Below are 20,291 nucleotides of genomic sequence, written 5' to 3'. Positions count from 1 at the left end.
TAATAAACATATATATATATATATATATATATACATACAGGGTGTTCGATAAAGATCATAACGATGCTTAACACTATACAGGCCCGGTAGTGCACAATAGGAACTCAAATGACGCCAGTGTGGCGTCATCGGCTATTAAAGTGTTATGGGTAGATTTTTGAGATCATTTTGAGATGAAAATTTCAGTATCAAAATGTCGAGGCTTTAATAATTTTTGAATTATAAGCACTTAAAGTTATCGAATCATACCGTCTAAAGTTCGCGCGTTCAGATGTAATGTAACAGAAAATCCAACCGTATCTAAACCCGTTAACTTTAGGCGATATGATTCGCTAACTTTTAAGTGCTTATAATTCAAAAACTATTATATCCTCGACATTTTGGTATTAGAATTTTCGTCTCAAAATAATCTCGGGAATCTACCTTTAAACATTGTTAGGATCTTTACAGAACATCCTGCATATTACTAACAAAAATATTTGTATGAGTGTGTATAATTTGTAAATGTATGTGAGTGTTCGCAGTGTGTTAAGTTGGGGTCCGTACTAACAATAAACCCAAATAACTGCGCGGATCAATCATCCCTGCGGAATTTAATGTACGATCTCGAATTTTTAACCGTAATTTCGCGCCACACCACCGTAAAATTGTAACGTATACACACGTGTTTGCTAAATTACGTCACTACACAGGAAACATGTAAGCCAGAGGCGATATCGGTATATCAAACACGAAGGTAAAAAATTAGCGAGCGTTGCGGATCGATAATGTATCATCCGCAATACATAAAGGTCAAGACATTGCTGCGGGAAATTCTTCAACGCAATAAAATATATACTAAAAGAATAAAATTAATCTGACGAGAGATTAATTTATACAATTTATTCATACACGACATGGATTAAGAAATTTTAGGAAATATACATATAAATTAAAAAAGCGTAAAATAATTAATTAAAAATTAGGAAACTTAAATGAGATTACGAAGATTTTTGTCCTGCAAATCGCAGGGATACGCCACACATGGGTTAAATCGCAGTCGATCCTATTTTTATTCATCGTGCAAGAACAACTTCGCAACTTTCTCGATGTCTATTGGCAGTTTCGTGCTCTCTCTCTTTCTCTCTCTCTCTCTCTCTCTCTCTCTCTCCACAAATCTATTTCAATCTACGTTGTAAACTGAAACGGATCGTTTGCATCGATTTGCATGAGCGTCCATTCGCCGATGAATGTCAAGAGACAATTGATTTCTTTCTTGTCCGCGTGCGCTGGTGCATCAATTGCAGTTCGCGTAACGGTCGTGCATAAGCGCTGACACTTGTCTCGGCAATTTCATCGATTGTTGCAATTCTTCGTTACTTTTATTGCCGAGAATGTGTATCCGTTACAGACAATAGCCTATAACATCATATCAGATGTTATCTTAAGCACGACTGTAACTGGCAGATGCCGTGTTGCATCTATGAGCACTGCCAAGCTTGTTTCTTATCGTACAAAAAGGCTTTCAATTATACGAAACAATACAGGAAAAGAAAATATTTGAGAGATAACACATATGTGAAATCATATTAAGTGCTAAAGAATATTTGTCTACATGCAAGAAAATATAAATGTCTAATTATTTTTAAAAAGATTGTAAATTTGTACTTATGGAATTATTTTATAATAATTTTATTTCTTCTTAATTAATCTTTAGCATTGATGTATTAATCAAATTCTCATCGAGGCAAGCGTTTTTTAACACATAAATATTAATGCAAACTTTTCTTAAACTGACTTGCAACATGTTTATCTCGTATCATGTTTATTTAAGCTCTTACTTTAAACGATTGAATCTATAATAAGGCGTGTGCGCTCAGTGTTAAATGCATCATGCGAGAATATCGATCCTGAATGCATGTAAAATTATTTTGACCAGTGCCTGTGAAAGATTGAAAGCAGTACTAATACATAAACCTGTAGAACGCTGTTCGGACATTTATGCATTCGATTAAACCGAGTAGTGCGCGATTGGTGTGTATACTGATCGTTTTTGTTTCGATCAGCGCGAAAACGAGTTGCATACGCGGAAGAATAAGCGTTTTCCTAGATAACGTGGGGGTGAAACCATCGATCGTAAACGTCGAATAAAAGTGGAGTTTATCGGATGTCCTCGATATAACCCAGATGTCCCAGCAAGCGACCCAGATAGAAAGTCGAGCTTCCCAATGAAATGAATTTCTCAACACTCCAATAATATTTCTGATTTATTTTCATAACCCAGTAAATCTAATTAAGACATAACGTGTAAAAGTTATGAATTAAATAAATGCAAAAGATTGAGTTTAGCTCACACTTTTTAAAATCAAGGAATAGCTGAGTAAAATCATCCTTTCCGTATTTTCAGTTTGTTTTATTATCATGAAAGTATTGCGAATATAAGAATATGTATATTTTTAAATGTGTAAAAGAATTTATTATATAATGTAATTTTTGTTATAATATTAATTAATATCGATATAGTGAGTTTGTATTAAGAGATTCCTTACTATTCGAGAAAATAATAAGAATTTTATATTCTACGAATATTCAAATTTTTGCATTATTAAATATTAAAACCGAATATCATAACTATAATAACAAGATTAGAATGTTATTAATTGTTGAATCGGATAGCATGCGCGCATTGCATACCAAAACAGGAATTTTCCGAAATAAAAACTTAAATTATCGAGATCGACGTACTCCAGTTTTTATTCACGAAAAAATGTTCAGCTATTTCGAAACGGATACCATAAATTGACAGTTTAATTAACTTCCCAAAAGGTACTATTTTTAGATACAATATTATAACGCTAAAAATATAACTTGTAAAAGCTTTTGTGATATTTTTTTAAACCATGTACATAACTTACCAAATTCATTGAAATTTTTTGTAACACACTTAATATTTTTGAGATAAAAAATATATAATCAACTCAAATATCATGGGTTATTTTTTTGTTTAAAGAAAAAGAATTATTTTGTTGGACAACAACAGTTATAAGACTGTAACGTTTATGAAAATCGTTCTATATTCTCTATCAAAGCAAGGATTACAAACTTCGACTGAAGGATTTATTTGTAGAAGGATATTTCTACATACAAAGTTTCATTTACTAACAGTATCTTTTATTATGTTAAATTTATAATGTCAAATTGTACTCAGTTTGAATTATTTTTCATCATTTCTATTGGTCGCCATTAATATGTCGTCAATTTAACTAAAACAATGAAATTAAACAATTTAACCAGGGTTAGATAAGTTAACTTTTTTTTTATTAAGTGAAGTGAAAGTTAACAGCCTTCAAAATTTAACTTAATTAAGATAAAAGTTAATCCATGGTGCTATTAATTGAATTAAAAGTTAAGTTAATGAAGAAAAGTAATTGAAAAGTTAAAAGTTAAATTTGTTTTATTTCATAACTTAAAGTTAACTTTTTTGAAACTAAATTAAAAAACTGAATTAAAAAGTTAACTTTTTTAACTAACAAGGAAAGACTTATATATGTATTTCACGAATTTTGATCGGCTTTTGTATGATTAGTCTGAGGCATTAAAAAATAATCCCTGTAAAGCAGTAAATTGCATTCTGCGTATTTTTCGAAAAAATCATGATTTTAGATCACGACGGATCGCTTTTAAACCTCTTTATTCTTTGTAAATGAAATATTTGAAATTATTTAAAATTAGAAAAATTTATCTTCGACGAACACGAATGTATAAGCATATAATCTGAATATAGGATCCATATAACGGACGTACAACTATCCAACTCTGCTAACATTAACTTTTAAAAAATCAAATTAAAAGTTAATAGTTATCGATAAAATATAACTATATAACTATGTGAAGTTAAAAAGTTAATAATTTAAAATGTAACTAAATGAAGTTACATTAAGTTAAAATTAATTAACTTTTTAACATTTTAACTTAACTTTTAATTTTTTAACTTAGCATTATCCAACCTTGAATTTAACTCAAGAAAATTGAGTATTGACTCAAATTCAGTTTATTTTTCACTAATTGCATACATTAATGTAAATGTTGTATACATTAAAACTAACCACACAAAAGGATTGATTTATATTGTGACTTCTTAACACACATAAAAGTTCAAAATAAGAAAATGTTTATTTAAAGAATTGGATTACCGTTGCTCCTTTGACATCTAATAATGTACTACTTTTCTTATTTGATACTTTAATTATCAAAAATAATTTAAAAGAACTTCTGCAACAAATGGAACAATACTTATTAATTACAAATTCGTAAAATAATTTAGGTTTTTTATATTTAAAATTTTGAAAATAAATTTTATGTTTTTACTAGTTTTTAATCAATTCTTTCACAACGAACAAATATTATTATAGTAATAAATCATAAAAACATTATATGATTTCTATTGAAAAAACTTTAGTACTCTAAAAATGGATGCAAAGTTCTTTAGCATATATTCTAGACAAAGTTTATTAGCCGCGATAGCCATTTAAACTTTTTATGTAATTTATGTAATACATATACTATTTCGACATTTACGTTTATCTAGAGCCTAACCTGTTGTCGCGCGGTGAAGTTTTTTTTATAAATCCGTTCGATATCGATTATGTTCGAGGCTGGACTTAGTTATTGTGTTTTCCATGCCTCAAGGTTGTTGCATAATAGACTATAATTTACGTCTGGGAAATCTTTTCGCGGATTTTGATGAATATATTCTCTTATAATAGAAATCGTAATCTTTTTTTAATTAAATGATTGTACATAATTAATTTTCCAAAAGAAAGCAATAGTGATAACATTTAAAAGGCCAACCTTATATAATACATTATAATGAATGCCAACACGTTGACACCTTAGCATGCGCAAACGGTGTCTACTAGCATATTGAAAATCATTTTTTTATTAAACAGAGACAGAGCAGAAAAGTAAAGTATATAACGTATAGGACGATATAATTTATGCTGTTCTATGTATATTATTATCCTATGTAATGTGCCTTTATATCGTATATTATTATAGCTTCTCTATTATACGAATAAAGAAAGTGTCAAAATAATTTAATATCATGAAATCCTGCTATTCACATCATTGTGACATTTACACATTGTTTGCTAGTTAGATGAATATATTATACTGCATAAATAAAATAGACTATTAAAGTAATGCATGCAGCTTGCATTAAAATTGCTTCAAGTTGATAAGATTTGGCATAACGTTTTCATAATTATTTCCTTAGAAATAGGGTAACTTCGGTATATATGCCGAACCTAACAAAAACTTAATTTATTAAGTATTATTTACTATTTTTAAGGTAAAAAAACTATACTAGTAAAAACTTTGTTTTGTCTACTACTTCGCAAATCGATTGAATTCGCAATAATTTCATTAATATTAACAGTAAGAAACTGAAATCATAACACAATACTAATATAAAGGCATATAATAGAGTAGCTGCGGAAAAATTATCTCTCCATTCCTTCTCTTTTTTTTAAACTTCTACAACGTAAATTCCGACGCGGCGTATTTACCGGAGTTACCTTAGATTTAATTCACATTACGACAGTGTCACACGCATTGTGTATGTGTATAAATGTAAAATATATGATATAAATTGCGTATTGCGAATAAATTTTAAAAGCTTCTCTCCGCCGAAATCGATACAAAAATACGATAAAGTGATTATATGTTGCCATTGCATCACTTTCTATATATATCCAGGTTTCACTCAAATTTCTATCTCTAAATTTATATCTCTTTACTCAAGTTTTAAAATAATCCGCTCGGATTTACTGCAGCTATTACTTTGGGTACTGCCAATTGAAAGTTGACATTTTCGTATTGCGCTCGCACGCGCGATCGTGGTGTAAAAGCTACAATATATCCGTCTATATCGATCGGCCTAAATATAACAAGGCAGATTAACGAGGTCCTATACCATATGTGGCATAAATATGGCGCGATCGCATTGTTCCGCGTTCAGTAACTAAATCTGCGACTCGTCTTTATCGCGCGCGCGCGCGTGAAGAAACGTATCCATAATGTCACAAGGATATTCTCTGTTGCTGATTGGCGTCCTTCGACATCTCGCCATTTATTAATCATTCATCGACGGCGTCAGAATAAACAGTGGCTCGATCAATACGTACCGTGAGTGTAAATATAAGAATGTTATTTAACAGAAGAAATAAGAGAAGAAACATAGATTATCGCGATTAACATTTTCAGAACGTAAGGCGATCGTTAGAATATAAAAAACATATTATATTTACGTCATACTTGCTAGAAAACTTTATTACATTTAAATAATTTTGTATTCTGCTCAGGAAAAATATTTCGTTTTTTTTCTGCTGTATTTTTTTTTTTACGTTGGCAGTATAAAACAGTACAAACTTTTATTAGTTTTGTTATGTTTTCTAGTTTTGTTTATATGCTGTGGTTTGCTGTTTTTATTGTTAACATGATATTCGTATCCAAAATTACGTTAAACTGAAATATCTGCAAGAATGTAAGCCGTGAAAATTAAAAAAAATCTTCCTTGGATGGACTTCGAAAGAGTTCCCTCAAGCCTTTAATGTATACTCTCGTTCCTTGTATTATAATGAGACGTCAGCAGACGAACTTGATAGGAAAGTGAAATAAAGGGGAAAAAGGGAGCAGACACACGTAGTAACCAGACAACGAGAATCCCGACTCGTTTGAAAGCGAACAGATGTGAGAGAAGATGGGAACCTCGAGTTCACGAGATTCGACAAGATTCATCGGATACGAAAATAAAACGGGTCACTGAATGGCCTGGCGGCAATTAAACGAAATGAGAGTCTTATTTCTCAATCCGGAAAAGATGCAACACGTGGGATTCCGTATTCGGGCCAAAATTAATGATCGCATTTTTAGATCAGATGAGAAAACAATAAATTTCCCTTTTCGCAATTCACATTATATAAAAGTTATTCTTTGGAAATAATATCAATTATCAGCTGTTACTCGTTTGCTGAAGCATGTAAATGAAAATTGTTAAAATGGGTTATGTATAATAGATTACGTAAAATATGCATAAAAATATAAGTTTTCTCTATCTCGATTATACAATTTTATCATCGTTTTATCAGCGTTTAAATATTTGGCAAATCCAGATTAAACATATTCTTCATCGTTTCCAGAATTAAAATGTACGTTATTACAGCGCAGGATACAAACAATAGAAAAATAATTATTAACGCCAGATATAAACGCTGCGTTATGCATTTTTTTTCTATCAGGGGGGAAGCACAATAATGCTTTCTAAAGTCAACCGTCTTCATGTAGCCACAACCTTGGATAGCAGCTGCAACTTTAAATGAATTACAGTGGCGTGTGAACATTCATGAGATGAGGGACAGTATTGTCGGCACTTAGACATGAACGGATTCACGTCCCACGACAGAGGCGTTTATATGTAGGTATATGTATATAAGATCGACCCATGTACAAAAAAGCAACTTTAAAATTATACAGCTCATTCCTTATTAGTCATTCAATTCGTGACTTAATTTTTGTCACTTTCATTTAAACGAACCGAACAGAGAGGAATCATTATTCATAAATAAATTAGCAATTTCTTTGTATAGATTTATTATTCTATTCTTCTTACCTTTATTCTTATCTAATTATTATCAGATATAACGTTGAAAAGATAATTGGAATATTTATTTAATTAGTATAAAGATATGTTGGAAATAAAATTTATTGAATATATACATAGATACTTTTGTGTAAATATCTGCAATTTCAACTCTTCCAAGTATTATTCAAACAAATTATTAAATAAATCAATATATAAATTTTCAGTCTGATAATTATATATTTTAAGTAAAATATTGTAAAACATTTCTGAACAGAAAATATATAATAAATGTGGAAAATTTATGTTAGGATTAAAGATCAAATTTTCAGAGATAGTAATAGCCTGCAAATAAGATAGGACGTCATTGTTATTCAACAGAACATCTCTCTGTTTTGTGACACAAAATGAATAATTTATGTTAGCAGAAGTCAAATTTGGCTTTGTTTTAATTTAGACGTTGCAACAGATTGTAATAAAGATAGAATTTCTATCTTATAATCCAAAATAAGAAATAATCTCGGATTTATTACAATGTCCTAATTTTGACAAAATATTGAGTAGTGCTCAACATGCGAATCATTAATTGTTTTGAATTGTGAAAAATTATCAATTTCATCGAAAAAGATACTAAAATTAAAATTATTTTGCAATATTTGTGAGCGATAGAATAATACTTTGCATATTTTCTTGACATAATTTCTAATAGCTAATTAAAATAGTAATTAAAGTAGAATATTTTTTACATTATTTATTGGTAAATTTAATAAAATATGTACCAAGAGATTGTTTTAATAATTTTCATTTTGTAAAAAATATGTTTATAATGCATATGACGTAATCTCAATCAGTGCTCCAAATATTGAGAAATATCATGTACCACTTAATTATTGTAGTTCTAATATCGCCTACATTCTTAACATGTTTCGTGCACATATTATGTGTAGTTCATAGACGTCATACTGCCTTCAATGCTGCGAAAATTTGCGCATAATATAATTTTCACATTTTACGTCGGAAGAATATTATCATTCATCGAAGCAATATTACAAGGTTGAAAAAATCAAATGACATTTTCTGCGAGTTACACATGCTTATCACGAAGCAATTTTGAGTCACTCGCACTCGTGAGAAAGAGAATTAATTTTGCACTTGCGATTAACCCGTTTTTTTTCATCCCTGCTGTCGACAGTTTAATGCGTTTTTTGCGCGTTCCATTCTCAGATTCCCGATGCTAATGGAAGAAAAGAAAGGTGCAGGAAAAGCTCGCCAGAGGCTGTGTACGAATCGATCGAACTCCAGTTACTCTCTTAGCGTGAAACGAAAGAGAATTATTTCTTTCGACGTTTCTCTCTGTCATCCGTGCACATCTTTTTTTTCTTACAAAGCGACATAATGATATTAGCTTGTTCAGCAGGTTCCGGAAAATTATACGCGATTTTTCAGAAAACTTTCCGCAAAGATGAACTGAAGAGATTCAACGAGAATATACCGGAGTAACTAAACCATGTAGGCACACGGTAAAAAAATATTGTGTTGGAATTTATGTTGGAAACGGCCCACTCACGATCTTGTTAACTGTTTATGTTGAATATTTTTACATTTTTGAATGTTAATTTAATATTATGTGATTATATAATTTAAATATTTTGTCTTAAATTGATATTTAACGTTTCTTAGTGTTAAAGTGATACAATTTATGAGTGAAAAAGAAACATAAAAATAATGTGCTTTAAAACGTAAATTCTAAGACAAACAAATAAAATATGTTATTTTAACATATGATAATGTTAATTATACTGAAAGAAATATACTTACAGTTTCTTTACAAACTGTGTCAGCATTACGTTTTTGTGATCAATTTTTTTGCACAATATCTGTATTGTTTTCTAACATATTCATCTTATGTTAAATGAACATAAAAATTTGAGTGGACCATTTGGGATATGTGAAATGTGTTGTATTCGACACAAATATTTATTTATTCCATATCTTTATAACTAATCAATGAATCGCAATGAAACTTTCCATAAGTTATTTTGAATATTTAAAATACTTATAAAAAAATTTAGATTTATTGTCTTTGAAATTTTGGTTTAATAATTTTAATATAACAATAAAAATAACAAATAAAATTAATAAACTATAAAAATATATTGTTCAATAAAAACGGAATGTTTTGAACAAAACTTTCACATATATATAGTTTACTTGAAGTACAAATATTAATACAGTTGTAAAAGTGTCACCCATCCTCCGCGTGGGCATTACTGAAAATATTTTACCATGAGACCTTGCGTTTAATTAAAAGTCCTTTTTAATTGCGCGAAATTGTAAGATTCAAGTCTGATGAATGAAGGCGTTTGAGAATTAATATGAAAAAAGTGTGGATTTAAGTATATTCAAACAGAATAAATAATATGCTGCATTTATTGCATAAATTATATTTTTGTAATTTAGTGGGTTATAATTACTTTTATAAAAGAAAGATAAACATTTTCCTTGTATTTTATGTAATAAATATAATGTAAATTTATATTTATAGAATTTTATTCGAAGACAAGATTGTAAAAAGAATGTTTATGCAAGACTTCATGTATTCGCACTTCTTGTAAGTTTTGTTACCCACTGAGGATGGTTCTGCGTGAATCGAAACATTTGGAATTTTATTTTTGTAGCTCAATAAGGTTTAAATATTAAAATTGTAATTTTATGCACATACACTGTGCCTGACTGATTGCGCCGTTACTTACTGGTAAATTTATGTCTTTAATTTTGTGTCCAGGAAAATATGTTACTATCAAGTGGTGCGTGTAATTCAAATCATTGTCAGTGTAAAAACGTCGTCGGCGTAATTTATAGTGTACCCGGTTCGCCCATGATTGCGAATTTTGCACGAGACAAGCACGTCGGGAACAATGGGCGTACATGAGATTGATGTAAGCTCGTATACGTACATACGTTGCAGGAAAACGCATTTACTTAGGCAAGGGTAAACGAAGACAGAGGTAGGTACGAATGTGGGCAGTCGGCCAGAGAAACATCTAGCTCTTTGAGATTCTTCCGCTCGCGGGGGCAATGACTTATTCGACGCTGTCGTGAACGTGATACACATGTACACGTGATATACGTGTACATATGTTGTGCAAAAACGGACGTATTCACGTGCGCACACGATACGCGCAAAGTGTACAAATTTTAATTGATCTCATGGAAAATGCGAATGAAGCTATTGCAATCCGCAGCATATCGTTCTTATGTGACATGCATTTGTGACGAGGTCGACGTATCTTTTTTTTTCTACGGCGCGATGGCTTCATCGGATTCACGAACACGCGTTGTGGTCGCTAAACCACAAAACAGATGGCAACTAAATAAAATAATGATTTAATTAATATAGTGTGAATGTGTGTGTGTTATTAAAAGTTTTCGCGGTGATAAAATATTATCCATGACTTTTATACATGACTACTCGTTATGTATAAATTACTCAATTTAAATAATGTATAAACTTCAGTGAATAACAATTCAAAAATATATCATAAGAGGCTGTTTGAGCTTAGCTAGTTAACGTGCGCTAGTTTAAATAATTATATAATTCAAATAATAAACAGTACAAACGTTTCAATCTTTAATGTTGGTCCTCCTCAGCGAAGTTATATAATATAAAATAAAATTGGATCAGTTTTACATACTATTCTTCTTAACAATTTAAATCGATTAATTATCTTTCGTTTGTTCTTTACAATTTACATTAAATTACTTAAATTTCAGCAATATTTGTATGTGTACAAGTATCTTTATAATCTAAATACATTAATGTATTGGTTATTTTCAATTAGGTATAAGTTTGTGTTTTATATAAAAATTTAAAAGTATAATAAAAGGTCTGTTTTTTATTTCTGCACTAAATTGCACTAGAACTCTCTTTCTTGCTTTCGTCAAATATATATCTATCTCATTTCTTAAGTTCCAAAAGTGTATACTACAAAAAATATACCTATAATATTTAAGAAATTGCACAGAGAAACAGTCGCGAATCAGAATTCTGAAGTATCATCATAAATATTGCAGGTCTATCGAGAAACTTGGCAGAGCTCTCACGAGTGGCACGAGTTCGTTTAATTAATTAATTGATGCATCGAATGATTCATTATAAAATATTACAAAACAATGGATGCAATCACAAATTACGGCATGAGTGAAACTTGTTGCCGTGCTGCATGTGCCGATTATGAATGATTTACACGATATTTGCGCGACAATGACACGTTGCACTCCGCCCTATGATAACGTTAATTGATACGACATCTCGCAAATACGTGTATTGTGATAATAGACCAATTACCGCAAAAGCTTCAGAGTCTGCACGATGCTCGTGAAATCGGCATAAAGGTGGCTCCCCCTTTGTGTTGCATTTTTAGCCAATCGATAATAAGATTCCGCAACAGTGTCGTTACTGCAGAATGAATTGCCGCTATTTTAGTTTGACTAATTCGCCTAAAGGAGCTAAATAATCGAAAAACTCAGTGATAAATTCTTAATGACGTCACGGAAGTAAGAGAGAATCTTAATCTGTGTCTTAGTTGTGAGCGAAATATATTTAATTATTATATGCGTAAAATATGAATGAAAAAATAGGCAACAAAAATTTCTGCAAAAATATAATAGTAATTTGTTGTGTCTTATAAAAAAGTCTCTATTATACGTCAAAAGTTTTTCATCATAAATTGACCCATTTCAGCTGATGTTGTATGAAGGCATTTTATATATAATCTTTTTAAGTTTTTTCTATCTTCCCTTTAAAGGGGATGTCATTCACAAATTAACTACCCTGATAGTGAATTATCTTCTAAAAATATCGCACTTTTCTTCCTAAAAAATAAAATGTTTCTGACTGAAATTTAGCATACACAGGGGCCTTATTCTCGAAAAATATGGATACGCAGAAACACCCTGTATTACGTAATCTTCCCGGTTCATTTATTTTGAGAAAACTAAAGATTCCCGTTTAGAGGACTAACCTTTTTTCAACGTACACTACACAAATGCCTGCTTATATATGGTAATCTTCTTGACCGCAAACATAGCTAGAGATAATTAGGTCAAACACATGTACTAAAATATTCCGCAATGTACGCAATCTCGTGATCACAGAAAAGGGTTAACATCGGGCACACCAGGTCGCGTCCCGCGACCTGATTTCGAGAGGACGGCCTTCGCGCAAGGACGCGTGTGACGTGACAGTCGCGACAATCTCGGCCAGAATGTTCCACACATTTCCGTGGCTTTCTAAGAACATCTCTTCATGTTTTAATGGTAATAAAACGGGACTGAGGCTATTATAAGCATCCCGTACAGTATTCGTGCGGGACCAACGGAATCCGATAATCGAATCCTATGCTGACGCGACCACACACGTACACGGAGACACGGCACACACGCTCGCAAGGCTAAACCGAACGTCGCGAATCGACCGGTCGGGTCCGCAAAAGAGAATTCTCGACTGACCTGATTCTCCGAGTTGAGCAGCTTAAGTTGTTCGTTGATGAGGCTGTACTTGGTGCTCTCCTCCTTGCGCAACGCCCGTTCCTTCTTCAGTTCCGGACTCCAAAAGGTCTTGATACTGTGCATCGAGCTGCCCAATTTTTGATTCGTCAACTCGAGCTCCTTCTTCAGGTTACCGAGCTCACGTTGCAGATCGTTGTTCTGATGTTGGAGCTCGCCGATGTAGCCACCGCCGTCGCGCAGCATGTGCGGATTCGGGCTCTGACGCGCTGACCTGGAGCCGTATAACTCGTCCTCCAGGTAGAGTCCGCGATCGCGGCTACGTTCGCGGCTCGGCTCGCGTATCGGCACGAATTCCCGATCATGGTCGAGAACGCCAGCGGAGGCACGATCGAGGCTGGTGTAACGCGCTACCATGCCCGCCGAGCTGGACATGGCGGGTCTCGAGGCGCTTCTGGATCGGTGATGTCCGCCCCCACCGCCCCCGGTCGACATACTCCTACCCCTCTCCTCGAGCATCACGGGACTGCCGAGGTCCTCGTCGCGGGAGTAGTACGGGCTGCCCAGCTGATGGTGATGGTAGCCTCCGCCGTAGCCTAAGTGCTCCGGCGAATTGTTGCCACTGCGAGTTCCCCGTTTACGACCACCGAGCGGACTTCCACGACCGCTGGCATAACTTCGCGACGGACTGCGATCAACGGTTGGCAGTTCGCCCACGCGACGACCGCTGCGTGGCGAACGTGTGCCACCACCTGGACCGATCACGCCACTGCTCGAGTAAAGATCCCGTGACATTCTACGGGAAACCTCGGCGTGTAGCCGTACCTCGTCCTCCTCCTCGTAGGCGCGATAAATCGTCTCGTCAGCGTTTCGTCGATATTCCGTCGGTGTTCGTCCGGTTCGTCGTTCTCTCTTCTACCCGCGATCTCGCCCGATTCTCTCGCTTTCGCAATCGTTTTGTGTAATAATCCACGCGTCTTTCTCTTTTTCGACCTAGTGATGATTCAGCGATCTGTCCGTGTCCTTGTTTCCCAATTTCCTCGGCAATGCTAGTTTTCCAATTTCCGAAGAGAATGCTGTATAATCCGGACCCTCGAAATTTCCGTAGTCGCTTTGTCACGCCTTGCGACCATTCCCCAGTCTCTCGTCACCCTCGTGCGTCTTCACGCTCATATCAGCCCGATTAGCCACACGGGTGATTCGATCAATGAGCGTTTTCCCGTGCGTTCAATCGCACCGGGACGTCCGTCCGGTCTATCCGAGCTTTCAGTTAGGGTAACAGTCGGATGATGAAGGTGTGATGCTTCGTGCGCCGGAATCTCGACGATCGCCTTTCTTTGGGCGATTCGATCTTCTCTTCGTTCCCGACTTTGTGCTCCAGCATCCGGCTATGGCCGACGACGACGACGACGACGACGTCGACGATATATTTCCAATCTCTTTGCGCCTTCGCGATCTTTTACGCCAAATCGCGGACACGATAACGACGTGTCCTGGGATGCGCGCGGACGTTTCTACTCTACGTGTGATGGCGCGTTCGCGAACGACGTGCATTGACGAGGAGATTGATCGTCTCGGTCCTCGTTCTTTCTACGTATCGTCGATCTCAATGAAAGCTGCCGGTTCGGTTCCTTTTCTGCCGGTCGATCAACCTCATCCTCGCATCGCGACGATGATCCTCCGCCCGATCGATCCTCTCTCCACCTCCCCCCCCCCCCCCCCCCCCCCCGCCACCACCGCCACCCTCGCCTCCTCACCGAATACAACTCTTCTGGCCGGCGTACTACTACTAGTGGATAGTACTACTACGCGCGTGGGTCACTTCGTACTCGGCGGCGGCGTACGGCGAGGTCACGACCCTCGTCGGCCCGAGAATCGATCTTTGACCTTCTTTCGACGGCGTAGCCCATCGAGCGAGGGCGAATAGAGATCGAGGGGGAGAGAGAGAGAAAAAGAGGTAATCGACTCTCTCCTCTTCCACTTTTCTATCTTCCTGAGCCGACAAGACGCGAATGAACGAACGAACGAACGAACAAACGAATTCTCTCGCGTACCCTCTCTCGCGTTCGCTCTTCCGGTCTCTCTCGCTCTCTCTCCCTCGGCCTCCGGTTGCGGCGCTCCGGATCCAAGAACCGCCCTTTCGCGAGCCAGCCAAGTCGACGAACCGAGCCGGCCACGTTCCCTTCCTCGCGAACCTCGTTCCACCCTCGTGTGTCGGCGGCTCCCTCGCTCACACGCGCGTACTCGCGCCTACTCGCGCCTGCGTGCGTACGTATGCGCGCGTACTACACGCGTATGTCTCGCTTCCGTCGCGTGCGCTCGTCGTCGGCGCACTACACACACATACACACACACACACACATACACTCGCAATCTCGGGTGGAGGAGGAAGAGAAGAGAGGAGGAAGTATATGTGTCTCCCTTTCTCTCTCTCTCTCTCTCTACGCGTCGCGCACCGCCGTTCCCGTTTCGCGAAACCAGCGCCTAAGGTTCCTCCTTATCGATCTCATTCTCTCGCCTCTCGTCTCTCTCTCTTTCTCTCCCTTTTCCTCCCTTCTTGCGGTCCCGTCGTCGTCTCGCCGTCTGCGTCTCGTGGATGATGTCCGACGTCGTTCCGCCCGGTTTTCAATGAAACACGACGGCAACGCGAGACCAACGGCGAATCAACCACCGACCAACCGACCAACCGATCCAATCGACCAACCGCACTACACTATCCACCGTCCACTACCGGAGCACAGCCACTTCCGTGCACTGACGCCGCCACCGCCGCCGTCACTACCGCCACCGGCGTTCGCCGCCACCCTCGCGCTTACCCACTCTCTCTGTGTCTTTTCCCCGCTTACTCTTTTCTCTACCACTTTCTCTATCCTCCTCGTTCGCGCAGTCGAACACGGGCCAGCCACCTCGTACGCATACACACACGTATATACATTTGCGATTGCGCGAACCTGTGATTACACCCCTGTTCGCCGGCACGTAGACGTATTCATATGCATGTGTATACCAATGAGCATCATCGTCGGTGGAGGAGCCTCGGTACAGCGCGCGACGGATCCGCGCGCACTGAAAGAGCGTTCTAATACCAGCTATGACCAAGCGAGAAAGACCACCCTTTGCTACCACTACCATCGAGACCACTATCAGTAACCACTACCATCACCACCTTTGCCGGCTCCCCCATCATTGGCGCCACCTTCGTGGAAGCGAGTTACGTCTCTACCCCACGAGTATGCTCCAGTATGCTTTACGTTCAACGTCACTATAATTGTTGTACACGTATACATACAAATGTTAGAGGGCGAAGGTAAAAGCATCGGCAGCGCCACCGATCGACGTCACCAACGTCATCGCGACGGCCACGACGCCGAGGCGTACCACCCGCTCCATTTTCCTATCAATCCCCTCACCACCCCGATCACACCCCTTCATCGTTGATCACTCTCAACTACCCCACCTGCGCGGCAGCGTTCTTCTATATAGTAGGCACCCTTCCTTCAGGGTGGCTTTTCAACGCGCAATACCACGCGCGGATCCATGTGTAGGCGTGAATGCAGGGTGCCATGCATTGTGCGATGCCTCTGGGTGGCAATCTTTCAAAATTTCAGAATTCAAGAATTTTCGAATAAGCGTTGAAACTAATAAGAGAGTAAAATGAAAGCATTTGACACGGGATCAATATTTCAAAGAATTTTGTTCAGTTATTTTTAGAAAATTTCTCAATTACTATTTATTTAATATAAATTGTCAGTAGTAAACTTTTTCAGGTTGATAATTGGAATAAAACACTGTGACACATATATCTAATATATTTGTGAATTCTAAATAATAACTAAGTTAATTTAATTTCTGTCCAAGTTAGATATTTTTAGGGGACTATATTTTAAAAAGCATATATACACACACACACAACATCTCAAATATTATTTATTATAATATACTTTCAAAGTAATAACAGAATATTGATCACAGCACTTCGATATATAAAGAGCAATTAAGTTAGTATCATAAAATCAATATTCGTTAAAAAAATTTATTAAAATATACTTAGCAAAATTATAAAAAATAGTGAAATTGAATTGAATATTTATAATAAAAAAAATTTAGAATTATATACATATATATATAAATATTTATTAGCTATAAAAACACTCAAATTTCAAAATTTTATAACAAATTATTATCAAAAGAAGTGACATCAAGTACCAATAAAATATTACTTTAAATTTTTTCCTTTTTTTTAAAAACTATTATTTTTAACTTAAGAAACGTTATATAAGACTTTTAATGGCGCAAGTAATAAAACTTCGTTTTTTGTTCACTTTACATTTTAGATATTTTCCAATACAAATTCTAACGAATATATATGAATATATATCTCACGTTATTATTATCGTTGCAATTTTATTTTATTTTATTCAAATTTTATTTATTGTCTTTATTTAATTTTTTTTAATTTGTTAATTATTTAAATTGATAAATTTCTAGAAATTAATATATTTATTAATAGTACTTATTATAACAATTTTTTATAAAAATAACTTTATATAAAGAAAATTACCAGAGCACGAGTCTTAGGACACCCTGTATTCCAACCCTGAATGCACGTTCCGTTTGAATTTTCTTCTCCCTTCTCCCCCTGACGACTGTCGACCTAGCGTACGCGCGTCGCAATCAATGAAGCTACGATTCACCGAGCAGTAGCGTATAGTCATGGAATTGGATTAAGGCGGTCTCTCTGATGTAATATGATGTGATAAAAGCGATACCAAGTGTACAACATTGGCGCAAATACATTACTGCTTGGTAAAAAGATTTACGAAGTATTGAATGGTCGATTATAATGTGCACTTCTGATTACGTATTAATGCGTAGCCAATTTAAAGACATAGTCCTTTATTGGGCCAAATACAAACGTATAAGTTATATAACATATAAGTTATATTAACATATAAGTTATGTAACATATTTAAAAATGTGCAACATTACATAATTTCTGAAAATTTTGTGAATTAAGATGTTTTTTTAGATTTTAAAATATTTATAAAAATTTTAAAACATTGTGATCTTTTAAATAGTCTGTTTAATTTAATTAATATAATTTGTATATAATTTATAGTTAAATTACTTTATTATACGGTTCTGGTTTGTATGCAAAATCAAAAAAAGTTAAGAATTAATATGCTAAGTACTACTATCAACTTCTAAATGATTAATTATATTTGTTGCAAAAATCCTGGAGTGCATATGTATGTATAATATATCTTGGAATATAGTAAATTGTATGCATGTGTATATAAATAACACACATACAATACAAGTTCGTGATGCTAATTACATGACTATATAATTTCCAAAGAGTTCTATACAATCCCGGATACTGGATGAACGCAATTTTATATTGCATTTTACCTTGAACATAATTGCATCCATTATATATAATTATAGTGATTTCAAATCATATTAGTAAAAGAAAATCCATTGATAAAGCATATAAGATATAAAGCACATAATAGATATAAGAGGTATTAATAGATATAAGAAATATCAAGTTAAGAATTAGTCGCAATTTTTTATCTTCTACTACATTGCTCTCACTTAATTTCATTTTATTCTCAGATTCGATTGGACTGACTCATTGAATTGACCTACATTTCCTAAATACGCAGGATTACGTGAAAAACGATTAATCAAGCAGGAAAGGGCGTGTTTTTGTAACGTTTGCTCGAGAACATATCAGGACTTGATATTCGAAACAAGTTAAAACAATGTTAACCCGACATGAGTATGGTGTTAAATAGAAAAATAGCAATTAGAAAATCACCAGAAATATTATCGAAATATCGATTATTATGCCATAACAATAATTCATAATGTCGATATATATACTAAAGCAATTGAGAGACCATTGATCTTTGCACTCAACTGTTTATAACTTTCTGGTAATGTTTCAATAGTGATAAAATTGCGATAAAGCGATCTCATACATACAAGATACGGCATCATATGTAAATAATGTATTGCCGATAAACTGAGGAATTTTCTTACGTATTTAACGCTTATCAAAAGGAACAGATATTAACACATTTAAAATTACGATATCTAATAGATAATATAATCTATACTTTTGCTGCCGTTTTCATTTTTTTTTAACCTGTATAAGTTAAAATACATTAATAAATAAATTAAAAATATAAACTTGAGATAAAGTCAAGAGTTTTCTTTAAGTAAAAAACACTTCTTATTGTATCTTTGATAAAAGTATTATGCAACACCTGCCAACAAAAATAAAGATAATCAATTAACCTTAAAATAATAACAAAAAGATTAAACAAATATAAATAGAAAACTCGAGAGCAAAGACTTTTAAATATTTCTTTTAAGCGAAATATATATATTAATATCATTTGCCTACTAATAAGAATGTTTTTATCGACATTAAAGTAATGATTGTAAACTCTTCTTAATTAAAACCTATGTTAAAGTTTACATGAAAAAATTTTGTCAAGTCTATTTAAGATTTTTATGAAACTTTATATAATTTGTGCATTTGACGTAGATAGATTAAAATCAGATAGATGACAATCAGAAATAAGATATCAATTTCACGATTAATTAATTATCATAGCCCTTATTCTATCCATACAATCTATTTTTTTACTCTTATCTTCCGAAAATATTTATTTATTTATCTATTATCGATACATGTCAATGCAAAAATGATAAAAAAAAATATAGAAAGAATACATGGAGTGTATTCTTATGCAATCGATTGCAATGCAAAATAAAAAAAATTAATTACACTAACATGAAAAATAAAAGTATCGCAAAACAAGTATATATTTATACAATACGTTAATTAAAAAAAAAATAGATTATAATATTCTTTTAATTTCTCTCATTTCTTCTCTTTCTTTCAAAAATTAGCAAATTAAAATTAACTATCTCAAACGATTTCTTCGATACCTATTTATTATATACTGTGTGCGATAAGACTTTTTGGACGTGCGGTTAAGATTTAAGGATAAACGGAGTAGGCAGAAGGACTAGTTATTCTTACTTGACCGTGAGGCTCTCCCGGGGACCAAAGTGATAAAACTTAAGTGGCGCAGGCTAAGGTCGTTACCACTATCATATGTACGTGCGTTCTCCGGCATCCTGCGAT

At 34.8% G+C, this 20,291-nt stretch overlaps 1 protein-coding gene across 2 annotated transcripts in view; it reads right to left on the bottom strand.

The window, feature by feature from the left end:
• Positions 1 to 16,295, bottom strand: part of brp (ELKS/RAB6-interacting/CAST family member bruchpilot) — a 71,350-nt gene extending 55,055 nt beyond the window's left edge. The window contains exon 1 of one of the 2 annotated variants that reach the window (XM_018502642.1): positions 13,130 to 16,295. In XM_018502642.1, the coding sequence (XP_018358144.1) occupies positions 13,130 to 13,921 (792 nt within the window). In that variant the 5' untranslated portion in view covers positions 13,922 to 16,295. The remainder of the gene's footprint in view (positions 1 to 13,129) is intronic. The other variant, XM_018502643.1, reaches the window with a different exon arrangement.
• Positions 16,296 to 20,291: the final 3,996 nt, after the last annotated feature.

The sequence above is a fragment of the Trachymyrmex cornetzi genome, unplaced genomic scaffold (genome assembly GCF_001594075.2).
Source record: "Trachymyrmex cornetzi isolate Tcor2-1 unplaced genomic scaffold, Tcor1.1 scaffold148, whole genome shotgun sequence".
Classification (NCBI taxonomy): domain Eukaryota; kingdom Metazoa; phylum Arthropoda; class Insecta; order Hymenoptera; family Formicidae; genus Trachymyrmex; species Trachymyrmex cornetzi.
Note: the sequence above shows the minus strand (reverse complement) of the source record. Positions and strands in the feature narration are given on the sequence as shown.